Source organism: Rhinoderma darwinii, chromosome 1 (genome assembly GCF_050947455.1).
Source record: "Rhinoderma darwinii isolate aRhiDar2 chromosome 1, aRhiDar2.hap1, whole genome shotgun sequence".
Taxonomy (NCBI): Eukaryota; Metazoa; Chordata; class Amphibia; order Anura; family Rhinodermatidae; genus Rhinoderma; species Rhinoderma darwinii.
In genome coordinates, this window is record NC_134687.1 from 108,727,355 (window position 1) to 108,752,566 (window position 25,212).

At 39.5% G+C, this 25,212-nt stretch overlaps 1 protein-coding gene across 2 annotated transcripts in view; it reads left to right on the top strand.

Annotated features, from left to right (window-relative positions):
• The first annotated feature begins 572 nt into the window (after positions 1–572).
• Positions 573–25,212, top strand: part of SPOCK3 (SPARC (osteonectin), cwcv and kazal like domains proteoglycan 3) — a 362,511-nt gene continuing 337,871 nt past the window's right edge. The window contains exons 1-2 of one of the 2 annotated variants that reach the window (XM_075860267.1): positions 573–684; positions 768–968. In XM_075860267.1, the coding sequence (XP_075716382.1) occupies positions 771–968 (198 nt within the window). In that variant the 5' untranslated portion in view covers positions 573–684; positions 768–770. The remainder of the gene's footprint in view (positions 685–767; positions 969–25,212) is intronic. The other variant, XM_075860268.1, reaches the window with a different exon arrangement.

The following is a 25,212-nucleotide window of genomic DNA, read 5'->3' on the forward strand; positions in this document are numbered from 1 at the left end:
GGATGATGTAAGAAAGAGAGATACATAGAAAGAAGAGTTAAGGTGGAGAGAAAAGGGTATGGAGAACGTTCTAAATGAGAGGAAAGAAAGAAAGAAAGAAAGAAAGAAAGAAAGAAAGAAAGAAAGAAAGAAAGAAAGAAAGAAAGAAAGAAAGAAAGAAAGAAAGAAAGAAAGAAAGATAAATGAAAGAAAGAAAGGAAGGAAAAATAGAAAGAAAGGAAGGAGGAAAGGAAAAAAAAAAAAAAAAAAAAGGAAGGAAGGAAGGAAGGAAGGAAGAAATATGGTCAAATAATGCAATACTAAAATAAATATCATTAAGAAGATAGAGATGTGGCAAGGAGATAGAACATAAGAATGAGAGGACAGGGGAGAGAGAGATCAGGGGGCGACATCTTCTGTTCCTGGAGATCTGGGATACTACATAATGACACATATGCGCCTTTATGGCACCTCACGTTTCTAGTCATGCACCAAGTTGTCCCTCTACCATTGGAAAAGTTTAACCACCCCCTCCCCAAATTGCATGTAGTGGCTGCACCCCTGGCGCCAGCTCTTGAAGAAGAGGGGGGAGGAGGCTGGGGCACAGGAGGCAGGCACTCGGCCGCGGCACTGAGCACATTGAGCTCTGCTACAGACAGGCACAGGCGGCAGCTCCTGGTACTTGGCTGCATTTCTAGCAGTGAGGTGACTATAGACGATTGTAGTGGCTGGGAAGGTGAGAGGGATCCTGGCTCCGCTCTGATCATTCCCCTTTGTGTCTCCTCCAGCAGATGATGATGATGATGGTGATGGTGAAGGTAGTCCTGCTCTGTGTGTATGCAGCAGTAGCCTGCAGCGGGGCTCTGGCAGCGGCTGCAGCAGCAGCGACGGGCAGGTCAGACAGAGGCAATTTTCTGGATGATAAACAATGGCTCACCACTATATCCCAGTATGACAAGGACGCCGGTCACTGGAACCGATTCCGGGATGTGAGTGCACCTTTACCTATGCTTATTCTTTGCACGACGCGGCGGCCAGTGGCACTGTATGGGCAGCTGGCAGGAGATTGGCATAGCAGTGACCACCTTACAATGATTAATGCGTAACTTTTGCATTACCCTGTGTAGTGTTGGTGCTCTGCCAGTCTCTGATAAAACCCCCTCCTTTAATGATAAACTTCAATGCCATGATTAACCTGTGGACATGCCAGGGGGCAATTGTTCCAATTTATAGCTGGATCTGATTGATGTCCGAAGTAATGCCATAGTAACTCATGTAATCCGGAGGCATTACTGCCTAATTAATACTGAGCAATAGAAGCTGACCCGCTGGACACAAGGGCATTTGCTATAGGTCTTTTTGGTTAGGTAGGTGAGATGCCCCTTATTATCCTGAGTTTAAGGCCTATAGTGTTAGAACTGTTTTCTTTTTTTATTAGATATAGTGTAGTTCTGCTTATCTCCTCTTTTATGTGTGTCTAGTGGAAATGCTAAAACTACATGGCTGATGTAGGTAAGGAAGTGTTCCCAGTAGGCTGTATGTAGAAGATGTAGAATTCAGCACATAGGGGATATCAGACAGTACAATGTATATGTATTCAGGTCATAAGGCTTGAATATTCCTCACAATGTTCAATGTGACTTCTAGGGGGTCAGATTTGAGGTGTGTGGTACCTTTAGTAAAGTAGCAAATGTTTGTATCAGAAACCCAGCCACGCCATGGTGCATGTGCTGCAGGGGCAACTGACAAAATAAAGGTGACAAAATCAACAAATCTGCCCCAAATTGGTGCGTGTTTTGTAAGATCTTCAATGTAGGGACTGGAATTAGTAATGTGACAAGCAGGCATCTGATCAGGTCTCCAAGCGTTTCTGTGCCCGCAGACTCAGCCTGAATGCATTTGTCAGATCATGACTGTAAACTGTGATTGTTAATGATAACGTGTCATTATATTGCGTGAATTGAGGGGAATTTTATATTGGTAAAAAGTTTTGGAATGCATTGTAGGAAAAGTTAGGCTGAATTCACATGGGACCAAAATGTTGCGTATTTTTCAATCAGAATTTCCGTACACAAAACCTGCAGCAGTTAAAGTCCCAGCTATGCAAACAAATCTCATCCACATGCTGCTTAACATTTTCCGGACGGAAATCAGACCATTTCACCCTTTTCAATGTAACATGTGGAGATTTTGCTGCAGATAATCTGCAGCATTTCCGTCCCGTGTGAATTCAGCCTTTCAGTTAGAAACTAAATATTTATTACTATTGCCCTTTACAAGAGAAATCAAAACTTTTCGAAAAGCTTGCAGAGGCTACAAATGTAACGATTTTTCATCTGATGTGATTTATAGCGATAATTCTTAATAATATCTATGATATCTAATCAATAGGTGCCGGGCTGGTCAATGGCCTTAACCCCTCTTGCTTAGAACAATTATCAAGCGCACTTCAGAATCTTTCTCAGTCAGTATTCACTTATACTATCGTAGTGTATATATAAAACTGTCGTTCTATAATTTCCCAGTGGGCAGTGTAAGGTAACAATCTTGCAACGATGGAAGCAATTTCCTTTGTGAAAACCATGCCAACCGTAGCAAAATTTCATTGCATATATGTTCTTTCTGACAAAAATCCTCCATTATTAGAGTATTCCATATACATGAAAATCGTAAGGTGTGTTTCCATCCTACAGTCAGACAAATTCTGCAGGTTTTCACTTTAAGGGCACGTTCACATGTGGCAGAATTTTTCCGCTGCAAATGTTGGTGCAGATTCGGAGCAATTATGCAACGAATGTGCAGCAACATTTGCGTATTTGACAGGTAATTCAGGCATTGCGGATATCACAGCGGACTTGCCACAGATTTCAGTTTTTGCAGTGCAAAGGCTGAAATCCGCAGTAAAATTCCGCTGCTTCTCCGCAACGTAATGTGCATGCTGCGGAGGGAAAATTCTGCACAGCAGCCTGATTTCCGCACAGTTATTTTCCGCAACGTCTGAACTAAGTTTCCTAAAAATGTATAGAAAGAAATGAAAAAAACGGCTGCAGAATTTTACTGCGGACTGTCCACAGCGGAATTCAACAGCAATTCCACCACGTCTGAACGTGGCCTTATTCCTATTGTGTCTTTTTCTAGCCATGTATGACTTTTATATTAAAGCACTACAATTAATAAGCATTCAAGGTAATATACCCATTGGCAAGTTGGCAGTTTAAGATATCTGGGTACATAGTGACACATGACTCATGCTTATTCATTCATTAGTTTAGACTCATCACGATTATTGTCAATTCTGCATTTGATTGACATTGAGAGAAATATGTTGAACAATTGGAATTTGTTTTGTTTATTCCAGTAATTAATCATCTGAATTGTGTTTAAGTCCCTGGATATGTTATTAGAAAGCAGACATGGAGTCAACTGTGAATTCCGAAAAATTCTACATTTTAATTCATTCGAATAGCAAACAAATAGGTTATGACAGCCTGGCAATTACCCAGCTATAATATGTACTATATGTTCTAATATTATTATAAAAAAAACCTGCAAATGTGATAATATTTATCGTACATACAGTATATAATTTTACTTGCACCTTTACAAAAATGTAACTTTTGTAACAGAGTTTCTGGTGACACTCTTCATATACAATATTACATGTTCTGTCAAGTGCAAAGAAGTTAACACAGCCTCTGCAATAGGCAAACATAAAAATCACTTTTTTTTTTGCAAATTTGAATGCGACATTTATGTTTATTTGCTGAATTTATCATAATGGAAAAACATGAAAAATAAACTTTCACATGTGCAAAAGTTTTGGAATGGTGTCAGTCACAACTTAGTAATGTCCCCTTAGCAGAAATCACAGCCTCCAAACTGTCCTTTGTATTCTTGCTTTAAGATTTTTAGTCATCATTTTGCATGTAGAGCATGTGTGAGATGTACCCTCAGATTTTCAATAACATTGAAGTATGTGGACGCCATTTCAAAACCTTAATCTTTTGTTTCTTGAAGTAGTTTAGGGTCAGGTTTGAAGTCTGTTTTGGATCATTGTCTTACCTGTCCTCTTTTTTTCACTGACTCAATTTATCATTTGGTTGTTTCCATCAGCAAACTTTGAATGGAGCGGCACCTCCGCTCCATTCAAACGCCTTAGTCTTGTGGCTGGGGGGAACGGTAGACCAGGGTCCACCACTCTGGCGATTGGTGGGGGTACCAGCGGTCAGACCTCCACTGATCTAGCATTTTTCCCCATATCCAGTGGATAGGTGAAAAATACTGAGGGCTGGAATAACCCTATAAGAAATGAACACCACTGGGTGAATTGGAAAGTCCTTCTACAATGACAAACTCTGCAAATAAATACTAATGGTAGATAGATGTCATATTGAGGTTTGTTCCGAGTTGTGTTAAATCTTTTAAACCGGGAAGGCCTTAACTCACAGGAATTGCCAATGATTGACCTTGGGGGATGTTACTAGGGGTTGCATATATACTATCCCCCCAAAAAAATATACCCCTCCCCCACCTGTCTGTTCTTAAATTACAGGCTCAAAATTGCGTCAAGCAATGTCTAGCTAAGAAGGGGGATTCCTCATTTTGCACTCTTATGAAATCACTTGTACCAGTTAAGGGTGAAATGTTACGCTACTATAAATACCTCCATCCCACTATTGATTAAAACTTTCCCAGAACAGGCCTAATAAAAATAACCTCATCCCAACACTTCCCTATATGTCCATAGACTTAAATATTTTTAAAACATTTCTCTGAAAACATTCCTTTTCACATGATGGAGATGCCATTCTTCCATTTCTTGTTCAGAAATATTCCTTGGTCGTCATCTTACATGCACAGTATATTTGAGATCTACCTAGAGATTTCCAATACCGTTTAAGTCTGGGGAGTCTGATGGCCATTTCCAAACCAAACAAAGGGGTACGTAGTTTAGAAAACCCATATTTAAATACCCTTTTAGGTAATGTTGAGTCAATAGAGGGGAGCCTGCAGTTCAAGCCAGAGCAGAGGGCGGCTACAAAAAACAATTCTAAGATAAAAAATCTACCTTCTTTTTAATACCCTTTTGCCGTTTTTTTCGTTTTGTAGCTGCTATTTACAGATCTAATTTATAGAGCTGAATTTGCATAACAATACCAGCTTATTAACACATGAACATGCAAATATTCACATATATAAATACTTTATACTCACTTTTTCAAGTGATGCGTCCCTTCCAACATTTGAATGCCAAATTGTTGGACATTTTAAGTACAACCCATTCCACCCATGAATTCCCTGAAATTGCCTTTTATATGATAATGTGAATAACCCCTGTGAGCCAGACATCAGAGGGTATGAAGTTATTAATGAGCCAATCAAACCCATGCACAGCATGACACCGCAACAGTTGTTGAATATTTCCATTTATTTATATATGTTTTACATTACACAAAGTAAAAATAAACTGAAAAGTAAGCGAAGACATCAAAACGTTTAAAAAAAAATATTACTAAGATTATATATTTAAAATGTGTTGCCTATTCAATGGTAATCACAGTTGGAGTTTCATTTAAATTTAATATAGGACATTATCTATCCTGGATCTATCCAAAATAATAGATTCATGCAGCATCATATAAAATGTATTTTCTCTGTTATCACAATATACATAAAGGCAGTCAGCGCTTGATAGCCATTCAGGTGGCGGGTCATATGATAGAAAGTTGTGTTTCCACTGGAGGTCTTCTTATCTATGTAAATACAGTATTTTTAATAGTCACAGAACTAGAGATATTGTTGATCAAACTGTAATCCAGGGGGCAGAAATTTTTCGGAACTTTCTGTCAGTAACTCCATTATTATTATATTTCGTTTCTTTCCATTGTGAAATGATAGGGGACAATAGTTTCGTTCACCTACACATCAAATGCAGATAAGGTGTACTAGTGTTAAGGTGGCCATACACATTATATTAATGTTGGTCAAACCTGCCAATTTCACCAGGATGGACAGACCTTTTAATGTGTATAGGGGACTCCCGACTCACAGCAAATGGTGGATGTCGGGAAGAGGATTGGGCAGTTGGATTTCAACACGCCCAATCATTTTATTTTCAGCCGAGCATGCATGCGTATAGGGGGATCACGAGGAATTGCTGTTCGTCCAACAGCTATCTAATGTGTATGGACAACCTTATGATGCCCATTACTTGGTTAGGCTCAGTTCACACCAAGTTAGTGCCTTTCATCAGAGGTACAGTATTTTGCAAAAGTTTTAGACAGTTGTGAAAAAATGCTGCAAATTAAGAATTATTTTAAAAATAGAAGTGTTATTTTTTTTTATCAATTAACAAAATAAGAATGGAATGAACAGAGGAGAAATCTGAAGCAAATCAATATTTGGTGTGACCGCCCTTTGCCTTCAAAACAGCATAAATTCTTCTAGGTACACTTGCACAAAGTCATTGATTTTATAGGATTATAGTCAGGTGTATAATTAACCAATTATACCAAACAAGTGATAATGATCATCATTTTCATATGTAGGTTGAAACACAGTCATTAACTGTAATAGAAACATCTGTGTAGGAGGCTTAAAACTGGGTGAGGAGCAGACAAACTCTGCTACAAAGTGGAGTTTGTGGAGGACAGCTTCATGTCACAGAACCACCATGGTAAGACTGAGCACCGCAACAAGACACAAGGTAGTTATATTGCATAAACAAGGTCTCTACCAGGCAAAGATTTCAAAGCAGACTGGGGTTTCAAGAAGCACAAAAGAACATGTTGAGGAACAATGTTGAGGACCGTAGACAAAGTGGTCGGCCAAGGAATCTTAGTGCAGATCAAAGACAAATCATGATTACTTCCCCTCGAAATCAGAAGATGTCCAGTAGTGCCATCAACTCAGAACTAGCAGAAACCAGTTGGACCCAGGTACATCCATCTACTATTCAGAGAAGTCTGACCTGAAGTGGTCTTCATGGAATAATTGTGGCCAAAAAGCCAAAACTTCGACTCAACTATGCACGAAAACATAGGAACTGCAGTGCAGAAAAATGGCAGCAGGTGCTCTGGCTGATGAGTCAAAATATGAAATATTTGGCTGTAACAGAAGGCAGTTTGTTCTCCGAAGGGCTGGAGAGCGGCACAATAATGAGAGTCTGCAGACAACAGTGAAGCATGGTGGAGGTTCTTTGCATGTTTGGGGCTGTATTTCAGCAAATAGAGTTGGGTATTTTGTCAGAATTAATGGTGTTCTTAACCCCTTCAGGACTGAGCCAATTTTAGATTTTTCATTTTAGTTTTTCACTCTCCGCCTTCCAAGAGCCATAACTTTTTACATTTTTTCATTAAAAGAGTGGTATGATGGCTTATTTTTTTGCAGGAGGAGTTGTAGTTTATATTGGTAGCATTTAAAGTACCATATAATGTACTGGGAAACTGATAAAAAATTATTTGCGGGCTGAAATTGGAAAATACTGCGATTACTCGATTGTTTTTTGGGCTTCGTTTTTACGGCTTTCCCCGTGTGGTAGAAAAGACAACTTAACTTTATTCTGTGGCTCAATACAATAACGGTGATACCAAATTGAAATAGTTTTTTTTTATATTTTACTACTTTTAAAGAAAAAAATTGTTTTGTCGCCACATTCTGAGAGCCATAACTTTTTAACTTTTTCATCGATTTAGCAGTGTGACAGCTTATTTTTTGCGGGACAAGCTGTAGTTTTTATCAGTACTATTTTATAGTACATACAACATTTGATCACTTTCTATTACAATTTTTTTAAGAGCTAAGTTGACCAAAAAACTGCGATTTTGGGGTTTACATTTTTTTTTACTTTTACGGCATTCAACATGCGTGTTAAATAATGCTATATTGTAATAGTTCAGACTTTTATGGACGCAGCGATACCAATTTTGTGTACTTTTTTTATATTACTTTAGAGGAAAAATGGGAAAAGTTTTTTTTTAACTTCTAATATATATATTTTTTTCACTACTAAAGATGAAATTTCACTTGTTTTTACACAGTTTATTAGCCCCCTAGAGGACTTGAACCAGCGATCGTTGGATTACTGGTACAATACTCTGCAATACTAATGTATTGCAGTATATTGCAATTTTTACAGGCATCTGTTAAGCCCTGCCCAGGCAGGGCTTAACAGAGGCAGAGTAAGGCAGTCCTGGGGGCCTTCATTGGGCCCCTGGGCTGCCATGACAACCATCGTCACCCCCCCGATCTCGTTGATGGAGGGGCGATGAGCTGTCACCACCCTCTTTTCAAATCCTCATATGCTGCGGTCGCGATTGACTTCAGCATTTTAGGGATAAACAGGCAGGAACAGCGCAATCGCTGTTCCTAGCTGTTAGGCCCAGGTGTCAGCTGTAAAACACAGCTGACACCCGCTGCATATCGAGCGTGAGCGCGCTCCAGACATCAGACCCCGCACTAGGACGTAATGGCACGTACCGGTGCGTGAAGGGGTTAATGCTGGGAAATATTGGCATATACTTATCCATCAGGGAGGCATCTGATTGGCTCCTAATTTATTCTGCAGCAGGACAATGACCCCAAACATACAGCCAATATCATTAAGAATTATCTTCAACGTAAAGAAGAAAAAGGAGTCCTGGAAGTGATGATATGGCCCGCACAGAGCCCTGATCTCAACATCATCGAGTCTATCTGGGATTACATGAAGAGGCAGAAAGATTTGAGGAAGCCTACATCCACAGAAGATCTGTGGTTAGTTCTCCAAGATGTTCGAAACAACCTCCCTGCCAAGTTTCTTCAAAAACTATGTGCAAGTATACCTAGACGAACTGATGGTGTTTTGAAGGCAAAGGGTCGTCACACCAAATTTTGATTTCGATTTCTCTTCTGTTCGTTCACTTTGTATTTTGTTAATTGATAAAACAAAACTATTAACACGTCTATTTTTTAAAGCATTCTTTGCAGCATTTTTCCACAACGGTCTAAAGCTTTTGCACGGTACTGTATATGTCGGCAAATCCTATATCTCTGATAGACGACTGCAAAGTATGTCACAGTATAGACAGTGGCATATGTCGCCCATAGGAACCCAGAGAAAAAAAACATGTACCGCTCAGTATATGCTGTTTTTGCTGTATGCCTCTGCATGGAATACTGTAGTCTACTCTGCAATTCCATACATGGAAAAAGATGGTATGCCGACAAATTCTGGCCCGGTGCATGCCAAAAGCAGACCTTTTTGGCATGCTCCGCATGAATGTACTTATTTTCAGCATATGCGCCAGGAGCTCTCCTGATGTACACGCTGGACATAGTTCATAAATGTAAGGCTGCGTTCATACGACCTATTTTCAGTCGTAATGGAGGCGTTTTACGCCTCGAATTACGTCTGAAAACACGGCTCCAATACGTCGGCAAACATCTGCCCATTCATTTCAATCTGTTTGCCGATGTACTGTGCCGACGACCTGTCATTTTACGCGTCGCTGTCAAAAGACGGCGCGTAAAATAACAGCCTCGTCAAAGAAGTGCAGGACACTTCTTGGGACGTAATTGGAGCCGTTTTTCATTGAATCCAATGAAGAACAGCTCCAAATTACGTCTGTAAAAGACGCCTCGCAAAACGCCAATACATGCAATTACGTCTGAAATTACGGAGCTGTTTTCTCCTGAAAACAGCTCCGTAATTTCAGACGTAAATGCAGTTCTCGTGTGCACATACCCTTATGTTGACACAGCCCTAGTTAGATGACTAAAAACTTTATAGACTTCAACTATAAGAAAGTACAGTATTTGACTAAGGATGGAGTGGTGTATGGTAAAGCACATCAATGGCACAGCACCACCAAATATTAAGCATCATTAACAGCCCAGAATCCATAAAGGGATGTATCCAGCCATCAGCTAACCTTCACTTGCATTTGCCATAAAAAGAGCACTTACATATCTCTTATGCAATTTCTTAATATTTTTAAATGTTTTTTAAATCTGTATTTTATTGTGATACATTTCCGAAGGAGAAGAAAAACACAAATATGAAACTGGCACCAACTTACGCTGTTCCTAAATCCAGTACTCTTAATAATGAAGTCTATTCAGCCATCCTTGATTGTGTATTGCTCTGAAAACAAAGCTGTGTTGAGGAAGACAAAGCCATGGCAGATATCTGCATAATGATTACGGCTCCGTTTTTACAGCTGAAGCTAAAACGTCAATGGCACCAGCTGGGCAATACCCAAGAACAGTGAAATAATGTAGGGTGGTGTTATAAATGCCAGAAGAAATGTAGCTACTAAATCATTCGAAAGAATAGCCAGCATAGACCTACACTTATCTAATCCGACGTAGTAATCAGCTCTCAGTCCTGCGTATGCCGACTTCAACGAGGTGTTGTAGATATGAACATGAGGTAAGAAAAAGCGGAGTAAATCTAATAAGCTTAAAGAGGCTCTGTCACCAGATTTTCAAACCCCTATCTCGTATTGCAGCAGATCGGCGCTGCAATGTAGATTACAGTAACGTTTTTGTTTTTTTCCCAAAACAAGCATTTTTGGCCAAGTTATGAGCATTTTTATATCTATTCAAATGAGCCTTTCTTAAGTACAACTGGGCGTGTTTAAAGTTAAGTACAAGTGGTCGTGTATTGTGTGTGTACATCTGGGCGTTTTTACTTGTTTTACTAGCTGGGCGTTGCGAAAATAAGTGTATGATGCTGATGAATCAGCATCATCCACTTCTCTTTGTTAACACCCAGCTTCTGGCAGTGCCCAGACACACAGCGTGTTCTTGAGAGATCACGCTGTGACGTCACTTCCTGCCCCAGGTCCTGCATCATGTCGGACGAGCGAGGACACATCGGCACCAGGCGACAGAGGCTACATCGACTTACCTGCAAACGCCGATGCTGCTGCAGAATCAACTGTAGCCTCTGTCGCCTGGTGCCGATGTGTCCTCGCTCGTCCGACACGATGCAGGACCTGGGGCAGGAAGTGACGTCACGCGTGATCTCTCGAGAACACGCTGTGTGTCTGTGCACTGCCAGAAGCTGGGTGTTAACAAAGAGAAGTGGATGATGCTGATTCGTCAGCATCATACACTTCTATTCACAACGCCCAGCTAGTAAAACAAGTAAAAACGCCCAGATGTACACACACACAATACACGCCCACTTGTACATAACTTTAAACACGCCCAGTTGTACTTAAGAAAGGCTCATTTGCATAAATATAAAAATGGTCATAACTTGGCCAAAAATGCTTGTTTTTGAAAAAAAAACCACTGTTACTGTTATCTACATTGCAGCGCCGATCTGCTGCAATAGGAGATAGGGGTTTGAAAATCTGGTGACAGCCTCTTTAATGCCAAATTGCAGCTAAATGCCAGATTATAGTACAGACATCACAACTTAATTCTTCTTACCTTTTTTCATATAAGTAAAACTGTTTTGCAATGAAATAAAAATAAAATAACTTAAAGTTTTTTTTTAAATATTCGTAACAATGCTTGTTTCATCTTGGTTGCCATGGCTACATTCGAGGACATGTACAGTATAGTATAGCGAGGAGTCACTGTGATTTCAGCGAATTACATGATTGTATTGCTGTCAGTGGCTGGATGACTGGACAGTTTCTAACTCTGTTGACGCTGCTACTTTTACATGGATCTAGGCAAGTGTCATGTAGGCAAGTGACGGTATCCATCCAGCAGTCCTCCTTTAAAAATGTAACTTTTTATTTATGCTTTGTTAAAACGTGTTGCAGACAAATAACATGGACAGATACAGTCCCACATACATTTACGCATTTCTTAATCATAGGGAGCTGCCACAACTCCCACTACCGAGATGGAAATTTTGCTGACTACGACGATGTAACGTGGAGGTGGTGGTGGTGGGGGGTGACGCCCCACCCGCTGGAACTTTGATGGAGTGGAAGAATGGCAGGTGGAAATGCAGTTTAAATGCATCAGCATACATTTTTACTTAGTTCTCGCGCAATAGAAACTTGACAATTTCAAATACCTACTCAGTTTAGCCCCCATGCACACGAACGTGCTTTTGCTGCCGTAATTTCCCCGAAAATCCACGGGAGAATTGTGGCCCCATTCATTCCTATGGGGCCATGCACACAACCGTGGTTTTCACGGTCTGTGCATGGTCCCGGAGGCCGGACTGCAGAAAGAACGGACAAGTCTTATTATGGCCGTGTTCTGCGGTCCGGGCTCATTAAAAATAATGGCCGCGGCCATGTGCATGGCCCGCGATCTGCGGGCTGCTCGTGGCTGTACCTCCGTGGCTGGCCCATGGCTACGGTCGTGTGCATGAGGCCTTAACAAGCTTGCGGTTACAGAGAGCACAGGCACGAAAGTTACAGACTTCTATACAATGCATGTAGCAGTTTCCAGATTGGTGGCAGTTATTCACTTAGGCACATTATACTTGCTGGTTCCATAATGGGCACAATTCCTAGTTACAGTCTCTAACAAACAAACTATTTACAATGGTTGACTGTGATGGCATCCCCTTTAACCTCTTAGTGACCAGCCTATTTTAGGCCCTAATGACCAAGCTCTTTTTTTCATTTTTTTATAGTCGCATTCAAAGGGCTATAACTTTTTAATTTTCCGTCGACATAGCTGTATGAGGACTTGTTTTTTGCGGAATTAATTGTACTTTTTAATGGAGTCATTTTGGGGTACATATCATTTTTTGATTAACTTTTATTAATTTTTTTGGTGGGGAATAGAAAATATTGAAATTCTGTCCTTGTTCTATGCGTTTTAAATTCACGCCGTTCACTGTGTGGCGTAAATAATATGTTACCTTTATTCTATGGGTCGGTACGATTATGGCGATACCACATATGTATAGTTTTTTATGTTTTACTATTTTTGCACAATAAAAACGTAACTAAAATTATTTGTTTTTGCATCGTCACTTTCCAAGAGCTGCCATTTTTTTACATTTTTCAATCAATGTACTGATATGAGGGCTGATTTTTATCAGGACAAGATGTAGTTTTGATTGGTGCTGTTTTGGGGTACATGGGACTTATTGATTAACTTTTATTATTACGTTTTTGGGGGGCAATGGAAAAAAATAGCAATTTTACTATTGTTTTTTTGCGGTTTTTTTACACGTTCACCTTGCGGTTTAAAATACATGTTAACTTTATGTGTACTTTTATTTATTTTTTACACTTTTACTAAATAAAACCACTTTTTATGAAAAAAATTGTTTTGGTTTTTTCTTTATAGAGGCTCTGTCACCCGTTTTTAAATGCCCTATTGTCTACCTGATCTAATAAGCGCTTTAATGTAGATAACAACAGTTTTGTTTGTTTTTTTTTAAGTTTATTTTTGACCAAGTTCTGATAATTTTTCGTTTTATACAAATTTGTTCTATATTCCCAAGTGGGCGTTGTGAAGAAAAGTGTATGATGCTGACCAATCAGCGTCATACACTTCTCTTCATTCCAGCCCATCTTGATCCACAGACCAGCTTGATCCACAGACCAGCTTGATCCACAGCACAGCGTGATCTCGCGAGATCACGCTGTGACGGGACTTACTCCCACAGATCCTTCACCGGAGTGACGGAAAACTGAACAGACATCGCTTCCAGCCGCTACAGATTCGGCTAAATGTCCTGGCATGGCTGGAAGCGATGTTTGTTGACTCTTCCGTCGCTCTGGTGAAGGACCTGCGGGGCATGAATAAAGCTGGGCATGAATGAAGAGAAGCATATGACACTGATTATTACTTATTTTTTTAGTCCCACTAGGGGACTTCACTGTGCGATCTTTTGATCGCTGCTATAATGCTTTGGTATACTTAGTATACCAAAGCATTATTGCCTGTCAGTGTAAATCTGACAGGCAATCTATTAGGCCATGCCTCTGGCGCGGCCTAATAAGCATATAGCGAGGTCAGGCCTGGGGGCCTTCATTAGGTCCCCAGCTGCCATGACACCCCATCGGAGGCCCGCGATTGCATTTGCCTATGTAGGAACAGGATGGTGCTTAGACCAACATTTACAGACACATGCTTGGTCTTAAACCTTCGAAGAAAAGACATAAATAAAAGTACACTTTGCAAAAAAGTGGAATAGCAGTCCTATATATTTTATGAGTGCCATTTGGAATGATTATTCATTTCGTATCACAATGGTAGATATTTCAATGAATAAGTTACCAGATAACTTGGAACTTGTCAGGTACCATCAAATATTGTTTTCAAAATAAAAGTAAAATCCAAGTATTGTAGTTATTGGCATAATATCTATACATATAATAAAAGTGTAAACTTTGCGTGTCTGTACATTGAAAATTTTGCAAAAAATAATAATTGGGGGATGAAGGATAAGTGATAGAATGCATTAAGAACATTTTTGGAATTTTTGTCTGTTTGGATGGAGTTTTTAGAAAAACATAGGGGTCAACTTGAAGTAACATTTCGTTTTTATTTCATCGGAATCGGTTCACTGGATCAGAAGATATGTGAATTTAACTGTTTGCCGACACAGGACGAGTATGCTCGTCCTGAGCGGCGAGCACTTCGCGCATTAGGACGAGCATACTCGTCCTGTGTGACAGCCGTCCCTGCGCGCGTCTGTGCGCGCGATCGAGAGCGGGGCAACGGCTGTAATACACAGCCATGGCCCCGCTCTGACAGCGGAGAGAAGAGAAACATCTTCTCTCCGCTGTTAACCCTTTGAACGCCGCGATGAAAGCTGATCGCGGCGTTCAAGGAGAGGGGACTGCACATTGATCGCATCACAGAAAATAACTGTGGCGCGATCAAAGCCCACAACTCATATGGCCAGACAGCCCAGGGTCCATTAAAGGACCCCAGGGCTGTCAGAACATATTTCCTGTTGTTAGGGCATACTGAGGTATGCCCTAACAACTGCCTGTGTACAATCAGTACACAGGCTAATGTACTGGCATATAGATCTATGCCAGTACATTGCAGTTACAAAATCAAAATTATAAATCCCTTTATGGGATTAAACAAAAAAGTTAAATGAATGTAAAAAAAAAATAATGGTAGATAAATAAATAAAAAGTAAATAAAATACACAGAAACACAAATTTTTTATAATAAATCAACTTTTTAAAATATAAGTCCAAAAACATGAAATAATATAGACATATTTGGTATCGCCACGACCGTAACAACCTGTACAACAAATGTTTAACATTATTTATGATGATCGGTGTATGGTGTAAAAAAAATAAATATTAAAACTGCTGCGCAACTGCTTTTTTTCTGCATTTTAATCTAATTAAAAATGTATAGAAATTAAACGATAATGTATTTGTACCAAAAAATGGTACGTACATAAAGTACAACTCGTCCCGCAAAAAACAAAGTCTCATACAACTACGTCGTACAAAAAATAAAAGAGTTATGAGCGTCGGGATGCAAAGAGGGAAATGTAAAAAAAATTGGCTGTCCTCAAGGCCAAAATTGGCCGTGTCCTTAAGGGGTTAATGTTTTAAAAAAATTATTTAAATTGCATTAGTACAACAACAACAACAACAACAACAACAACAACAACAAACACATGGAAACCCTGGCAACCAATCACATTTTTACTTTCATTTTGTATTTTGTATTGTCTTGGAAAAAAAGACACCAGTAGGTTGCTATGGGCAACTGCTCCAAATTTCATCCATACTGATTGTTATATAGGGGAGAGGTTGCAAACAATGGATGTGGCGCAGGTGATAGCGTTTTTATACCCCGAATCCCCCTCATTCCAAATAAATTTCCCTTCAATTTTAACCCGTTAGTGTCTAAGCCTGTTTTGACCTTGTGGACACAGTCGATTTTTGCAAATCTGACATGTGTCACTTTATGTGGTAATAACTCCAGAATGCTTTTGCCTATCCAAGCGATTCTGAGATTGTTTTCTCGTGACATGTTGTACTTTATGATACTGAAAAAATTTAGTCGTTAAATTCAATATTTATTTGTCAAAAACACCAAAATTTTGAGAAAATTTGCAAAAATCTTCATTTTTCGAAATTGTAATGTATCTTCTTGTAAAACAGATAGTAATACCACACAAAATATTTACTAGTTAACATTTCCTATATGTCTACTTTATGTTTGCATCATTTTTTGAACGTGCTTTTATTTTTCTAGGACGTTACAAGGCTTAGAACTTTAGCTGCAATTTCTCGCATTTTCAAGAAAATGTCAAAAGGCTATTTTTTCAGGGACCAGTTCAGTTCTGAAGTGGCTTTGAGGGCCCTATATATTAGAAAGTCCCCAGAAGTCACCTCATTTTGAAAACTGCACCCATCAAAGTATTCAAAACAGCATTCAGAAAGTGTTTTAACCCTTTAGGCGTTTCACAGGAATTAAAGCAAAGTAGAGGTGAAATTTACAAATTTCATTTTTTTTTTTCGAAAATTCATGTGTAATACATTTTTTTCTGTACCACTGAAGGTTTTACCCAAGAAATGCAACTCAATATTTATTGCCCAGATTCTGCAGTTTTTAGAAATATCCCACATGTGGTCTTAGTGCGATAATGGACTGAAACACAGGCCTCAGAAGCAAAGAAGCACCTAGTGGATTTTGGGGCCTCCTTTTTTTAGAATATATTTTAGGCACCATGTCAGGTTTGAATAGGTCTTGTGGTACCAAAACAGTAAAGACCCCCCAAAAGTGTCCCCATTTTGGAAACTACACCCCTCAGGGAATTTATCTATGGCTATAGTGAGCATTTTGAACCCACAGTTTTTTTGCTAAATTTATTTGAATTAGTATATGAAGATGAAAATCTACTTTTTTTGTGAAAAAACTTAGACATTTTACATTTTTACAAGGAATAAAGTAGAAAAAACACCCCAATATATGTAAAGCAATGTCTTCCGATTATAGCAATACCCCATATGTGGTAATAAACTGCTGTTTGGACCCACAGCAGGCCTCAGAAGAGAAGGAGCACCATTTGGATTTTGGATTTCTGATTTTGCTGGAATAGTTTTCAGTGCCGTGTCGCGTTTGCAATGCACTGGAGGGATGAAAACCGTGTAAACCCCCCAATAGTGACACCATTTTGGAAACTACACCCCTCAAGGAATTTTTCTAGGGGTAAAGTTAGCATTTTGACCCCACAGTTGTTTTGCTGAATTCATTGGAATTAGTCGGTAAAGGTAAAAATCTACTTTTTTTCTGTAAGAACTTAGACATTTTTAATTTTTCTCAAGGAATAAAGGAGAAAAAGCACCCCAACATTTGTAAAACAAGTTCTCCGGATTACGTAAATACCCCACATGTGGTAATAAACTGCTGTTTGGACCCACACCGGGGTTTAGAAGGGAAGGAGCGCTATTTGGCTTTTGGAGCTCAAATTTAGCTGGAATAGTTTTTGGGTGTCATGTCGAATTTGCAAAGCCCCTGAGGGACCGAAACAGTGGAAGCCCCCAAAAAGTAACCCCATTTGGGAAACTACACCACTTAAGGAATCTATCTAGGGGTATAGTGAGCATTTAGGCCCCACACGTCTATTGCAGAATTTATTAGAATTAGGCTGTGAAAATGAATATCAACATTATTTCCACTAAAATGTTGAATTTTTAAAATTTCATAAAGGAGAAAATGCGGCCCACAATTTGTAAAGCAATTTCTCCCGAGTACGGCAATACCCCACGTGGACATAAATGTTTTTTTCATTAGAAAGTAATTAACCCTTTCCGAACTGATCCATGTTTTGCTTTTTAGTTTTTCCTCCCCGCTTTCCGAGAGCCACAACTTTTTTATTTTTCCGTCAATAGAGTGGTGTGAGGGCTTATTTAAAGCGGGACGAGCTGTACTTTTTATTGGTACCATTTTTTGGTACATAAGACTTTTTGAGCACTTTTTATTACATTTTTTGGTAGTGCCAAGGTGACCAAAAACCTGAGATTTTTCCGTTTAAAATTCTTTATCTTTCACGGCGTTCACTTTGTGAGTTAAATAATGGTATATTGTAATAGCTTGGACTTTTACGGACGCAGCGATACCAATTTTGTGTATTTTTTGTATTTTTTTACATTACTTTAGAGAAAAAAATGTGAAAAGGGTTTATTTTTGGACTTTAAATATTTATTACATTTTTTCCACTAATAATAACTATTTACTTTTGTTTTTACATATTTTATTAGTCCCCCTAGAAGACTTGAACCAGCAATCGTTAGATCACTGGTAGAATACACTGCAATACTAATGTATTGCAGTATATTGTCATTTTTACAGGCACCTGTAACAGCGTGATCGCTGTTTCTGTCCGTTAGTCCCGGGTGTCAGCTGTAATACACAGCTGACACCTGCAGCGTATGGCGCGGGCTCAGCGCGTGAGACGCTCCATATATCACCCCCCACGACATGCTATTAAGTCATGGTTTGCGAAGGGTTTAATGCGCAGCGGATGGTGCAGAGTGAAAATTACAATTTTCCACTGATGTGCCATTTTAGTGCACTATATGTTGTGCCCAGTTACCACATAAAATATTAACTGGGTTCTCCCGGATATGGCGATGCCATATCGGTGGACGTAAACGTCTGTTTGGGCACGCTGTGGGGCTCAGAAGGGAGGGACGCCATTTGGCTTTTGGAGCGCATATTTTTCCTTGGTAGTAGCTCTGGCGTTTTGCTGGTATTTCAGTTTAGAATGTGGGGGCACATGTAGGCTGGGCAGAGTACATCAGGGGCATAATAAGAGGGTATAATAATGGGGTAAATAAATAATAATCCACAGATATGTGGCCAGTGTCGCACTTATAAATTGCACCCTATCTTATCCGCTTTTGGAACACTGCCCCTTTTGCATCGCCATATTCTGGGAGCCAGAGCTTTTTTTATTTTTTCACCACCGGAGCTGCGTGAGGGCTTATTTGTTGCGGGACAATCTGTGATTTTCATTGGTACCATTTTGGGGTACATGCGATTTTGTTGATCACTTTTTATGCCATTTTTCGGCAAGCCAGGTGACCAAAAACCATCAATTCTGACAATGATTTTTATTTATTTTTGACTGCGTTTACCCTGCGCTATAAATGACCATTATACTTTATTCTGCGGGTAGGTACGATTACGGCGATACCATATGTATATAGGTTTTTTATGTTTTGCAGCATTTGCGCAATAAAATAAATTATTTAGAAAATAAATGATTTTTTGTGTCACTATATTCTGAGAGCCATAACTTTTTTATTTTTCAGTCAAAAAAGCTGTGTAAGGGCTTGTTTTTTGCGGGACGGGTTTTAGTTGGTATCGGTACTATTTTGGCGTACATGCAACTTTTTGATCACTTTTTATTGCATATTTTGGGAGGGGTGGTGACCAAAAAATAGTAATTCTGGCATTGTTTTTCGTTTTGTTTTTTTGCAGTGTTCACCGTGCGGGAAAAATAATATTATAGTTTTATAGACGGGGTCGTTACAAACGCGGTGATACCAAATATGTGTACTTTTTTTTAAATGTTCATTTTTTTCCTATAATAAAAGACTTATTATAGGAAAAAAAAGCAGTTCATGTTTATGACACTTATAACTTTTATTTTTACACTTTTTTTAAAATATTTTTATTCTTTTTTTTACTTTTTTCACTTGTCCCACTAGGGGACACTTAGGGTATGTTCACACGCTGAGAGGCATTCACGTGTGAAAAGACAGACTGTTTACAGCTGCCTCGTTTCACACGTAAATGCTCCTCCTCGTAATTTACAAGCCGTCTGTGACGCTCGTAAATCTTGAGCTGTGCTTCATTGAGTTCAATGAAGAACAGCTCAAATTACGTGGCAAAGAAGTGCCCTGCACTTCTTTGCCGAGGCAGTCAATTTACGCGTCGTCGTTTGACAGCTGTCAAACGACGACGCGTAAATTACAGGTCGTCTGCACAATACGTCGGCAAACCCATTCAAATGAATGGGCAGATGTTTGCCGACGTATTGTAGCACTATTTTCAGCCGTAAAACGAGGCATAATACGCCTCGTTTACGCCTGAAAATAGGTCGTGTGAACCCAGCCTTAGACTTGCAGCTTTGATCGCTGCTGGAATACATTACACTACACAAGTAGTGTAATGCATTCCAACTGTCATTGTGACGTAACAGTCACACTGAAGGAAGCCTACGACGACCACCCTCCGGCTGGTCCTCATAGGCTTCTGTACATGGCAGCCCGGAAGCGATTGTCTGGCGTCCGGTTGCCATGTGTACCGTCGCCAGCCCCCGTGATTTCACGTGGGGGCTGCCGATTGGCGCTAAACACCTTAATTATGGCGTTCAAAATCGAACGCCGCAATTAAGGGGTTAACTGCCGAAATCAGCGGCGATGGGCCGCTGATCGGCAACGGGGAATGCAGGGCAGACACCCTGCACAGTTAACCGCCGCTGCGGTGTAGCGCCGCGCGGCGGTTAACTGTCAAAGCACAGACGTAACTGCACGTCAAGGTGCGCGAACTTACTGCTCACCTCAACGTACAGTTACGTCAAGGTGCGCTAAGGGGTTAAAGGTGTACAGTTTCCCGTCAGCTTATGTTACGCTATGACCATCAACAAAGCGCAGGGCCAAACGCTGCGCAGGCGTGGACCTCAGTGTCAGCTGCTTTGCGCATGGCCATCTCTATGTGGCTCTCTACCGTGTTAGAAACTCCACCAATCTTTAGGCACACATCCCTGGTGGTTCTACTGCTAACATTGTTTACAGGGAAGCGTTGTCGTAGTGAATCTGACTACTGAAAGAAAATTATTTTTAACCCCTACCTGCACTAGTCAGTAACTATATGTCGTGGTGGGAGGTTACTTCCCGCACGGGGACGTATAGTTACTGAGTTGTTTCCGGTGCACACTGTCGGCGACAGTGTGCATCGGGAACAGGGAGGTAAGCTGTCGCCGACAGCAGACACTCCACTCTTTCCGGCCACCGGTCCTTTGCCGCTAATTTTGGCAATTAACCCCTTAAATGCGGCGATCGGTTCCGATCGCTGCATTTTAGGGGTTTCTAGCATATCGGCAGACCCCGGTCTGAAATCTCTGGGTTTGCCGATAGTTACCATGGCAAACGGAGGCCAACAAGGTGTGCATCGGGAACCGGGAGGTCAGCTGTCCCTGACAGCTGACACTCCAGTGTTGCCGATCAGTGTCTCATCACCGTTGATTTTGGCAATTAACCCATTAAATGCGGTGATCGATTGCGATCGCCGCATTTAGGGTGTTTTGTAGCACATCGGCAGCCTCCATGCAATTGTGGGGGTTGCTGATGCCTTTGATGGCATCCGGAGACCAGACAACGGCCTCCGGGTGAGCCATGTATGGAAGCCTATGAGGATCAGCCTCTGGCTGGTCCTCGTAGACTTAGTGTCAGAGTCACTGTGACGTCACACCGACAGTTGGAATACGTTGCACTACCAGGTAGTGTAATGTATTCTAGCAGCGATCAGAGCTGCAGGTAAAAAAAGAAAGTATAAAAAGTTAATAAAAATGTTTTATAAAAGTGTAAAAATCAAAGGTTTTTTTTCCTATAATAAGTCTTTTATTATAGAAAAAAAATGAAAAGGTTAAAAAAAAGTACACATATTTGGTATCACCGCGTTCATAACGACCCAAACTATAAAACTATAATGTTATTTTTCCCGCACGGTCAATACCGCAAACAAAATAAATGAAAAACTATGCTAGCATTTATATTTTTTGGTCACCCTTCCAAGATATAGAATAAAAAGTGATCAAAAAGTCGCATGTAACCCAAAATAGTACCATTAAAAACTACAACCCCTCCCGCAAAAAACAAGACCCATCACAGCTTTTTTGACTAAAAAATTAAAAAAGTTATGGCTCTCAGAATATGGTGACACAGAAAATAAATTATTTTATAGAAAAGTAATTTTATTGTGCAAATGCTGCAAAACATAAAAAAATTATATGCATATGGTATCACCGTAATCGTATCGACCCGCAGAATAAAGTAAAACTTAATTTATTGCGCGCGGTGCAAAACAATTATTTTTTTTCACAAATAGTCTTTTCTTTGTAAAAGTAGTAAAATATAAAAAACCTATAGAAATTTTTTATCACCGTAATTGTATTGAGACGCAGAATACAACTAAGTTGTCGTTTTTACCGCAGGGTGGAAGACATAATAACAAAACCCCAAAAACAATAGAGGAATCATAGTTTTTTCCAAATTCAGCCCGCAAATATTTTTTGTTCAGTTTCCCAGTACATTATATGGTACTTTAAATGGTGACATTAGAAAGTACAACTCCTCCCGCAAAAAATAAGCCCTCACACCGCTCTATGGACAGAAACATTAAAAAGTTATGGCTCTTGGAAGGCGGAAGTGAAAACAAAAATGAAAAAGCTCAAAAAGATCAGTCCTGAAAGGGTTAATTAATTTCTAATAAAAAAAACATTTATGACCACATATGGGGTATTGCCGTACTCAGGAGAAATTGCTTTATAAATGTTGGGGTGCTTTTTCTCTTTTATCCCTTGTGAAAATTAAAAAATGCAACATTTTAGTGGACAAAAATGTTGCTATTCATTTTTACGGCTTAATTCCACTAAATTCTACAAAAAAACCTGTGGGGTCAAAATGCTAACTGTATCCCTAGAAAAATTCCTTGAGGGGTGTAGTTTCCAAAATGAGGTCACTTTTGCAGGGTTTCCACTGTTTTGGTCCCTCCAGGTGGTTGCAAACCCGACATGGCACTGAAAACCAATCCAGCAAGATCTGCGCTCCAAAATCCAAAAGGCGCTCCTTCCCTTCTGAGCCCTGCAGTGGGTCCAAACAGCAGTTTATTACCACATATGGAGTATTGCCGTAATCGGGAGAAATTGCTTTACAAATGTTGGGGTGCTTTTTTTCCTTTATTTCTTGTAAAAATGAAAAAATTCTATGTTTTCGCAGAGAAAAAGGTGATTTTCTTCTTCACAGACTAATTCTACTAAATTCTGCAAAAAAACTGTGGGGTCAAAATGCTAACTGTACTCCTAGAAAAATGCCTTGAGGGGTGTAGTTTCCAAAATAGGGTCACTTATGCGGCGTTTCGACTATGTAGGCACCACAAGACCACTTCAAACCTGACATGGTGCCTAATATATATTCCTAAAAAAAGGAGGCCCCAAAATCCACTAGGTGCTCCTTTGCTTCTGAGGCCGGTGCTTCAGTCCATTAGCGCACTAGGGCCACATGTTGGATATTTCTAAAAACTGCAGAATCTGTGCAAAAAATATTGAGTTGAGTTTCTCTGGTAAAAGCTTCTGTGTTACAGAAAGAAAAGTATTACAAATGAATGTCAGCAAAAAAAAAAATGTATTTGTAAATTTCACCTCTACTTTGCCTTAATTCCTGTGACTTGCCTAAAGGGTTAAAATACTTTCTGAATGCTGTTTTGAATACTTTGAGGGGTGCAGTTTCCAAAATGGGGCGATTTATGGGGATTTTCTAATATATAAGGCCCTCAAAGCCACTTCAGAACTGAACTGGTCCCTGAAAAAATAGCCTTTTGAAACTTTCTTGAAAATATGAGAAATTGCTGCTAAAGTTCTAAGCCTTATAACATCCTAGAAAAATAAAAGAACGTGAAAAAACGAGGCAAACATCAAGTAGACATATGGGAAATGTTAACTAGTAACTATTTTGTGTGGTATTACTATCTGTTTTACGAGCAGATACATTTAAATTTAGAAAAATGCTAAGTTTTGCACATTTTCACTAAAATTTGAAGTTTTTCACAAATAAATATTGAATTTATCGACCACATTTTTTCACTAACATAAAGTACAATATGTCACGAGAAAACAATCTCAGAATCACTTGGATAGGTTAAAGCATTCCAAAGTTATTACCACATAAAGCGACAAAATCATCTGTGTCCACAAGGTCAAAACAGGCTGTGTCCTGAAGGGGTTAATTGAAGTTTGTATATTTTCTTTGTTTTTTTTTTCACTTTTTTTTTGCGTATGGTCCAAGGCTAGGAGTATACTTATAAAAAACGGCATCGGTACGTTTTTCAGTGGTCTGCGCGTACGAAGTCGCGGACACAGCTAGTCCAGCATAAATATACAAAAGGACAACAACGTTTCTCTCCGTCCCAGACCATTATCAAGTTGTATCTATACAAAAATAATTATAATAAAATTAGAATGGATGTCTAGCAGAAGTATTGTACATTTCTCAGTTGTAGGATGTCCTGGGTGTGTACGAAGTGGGGAGGTGGTATCCTCTAGGCCTAGAGGATACCACCTCCCCACTTCGTACACACCCAGGACATCCTACAACTGGACTATCTTTTTTAACTTATACCAATTAAACTTGGAAAATCATTTTCCATTTTAAACGCTACCCAGCGCTGGATCCTACCTTTCTTCTTGTTGTTATCCGTGTGCCGACACGAGGATCCGGGCGCTATCTACGACACACAGGAGTGTGTCAGGTGAGCTGGAGGTTCTCTCCCTATCTTTACTTGTTGCAATATAACTAAATACATTGAAGTGAATGGGGCTGAGTTGCAGTACCAGACACAACCCTTGGGTAATGGTGGCGCTGTTTTTACACAACTCTTTAAGAAAATCCTTTTAACATAACACAGTTCTAACAAATACTAGCAGAAAAGCACTGGGAGGAGACAGGGGATTCTTTGAAATACAACAAACAATGGAAGACAATATAATTGTAGAACCTAGAGTCCATTATTCGTTGCATTACTATGTATACATAGTAGTAATGTCTGTAGTGAGGCATAAAAAGGACATTTCACAGATGTGATAATGTTTATGTGCCTGTCACTGGGGATTATGTAAATGATTGTTAATGAACATTTACATATTAACTTTAAGCATATTTATCATGCATATCATTACTTTGTATTCAAATGCACATTTATCTTCATTATATTGTCCAGATGGTACATTCTCAGCTTCAGTCCGGTGCCATAAGCAAATCGAAACTATACTTGTTGCCAGACAATCTAACAGCATAGAATTAGTTGGTTTGCCAACATGGCACATTGGTATTTATATTCCTTCCCATCGGCACATTTTATGGAGCACATTGTTCACACACTACACAATATTTTATATGTATATATATGTGTATATATATATATATATAATTTTTTTTATGGTGTCAGTATAATACTATGACATTACTGTTATGGCAGTAGTGACTTTTATGGAATACTCACAGTCACATATAGACAGTGGCAGGTGCGATTTTTATTCCACTACTGCTA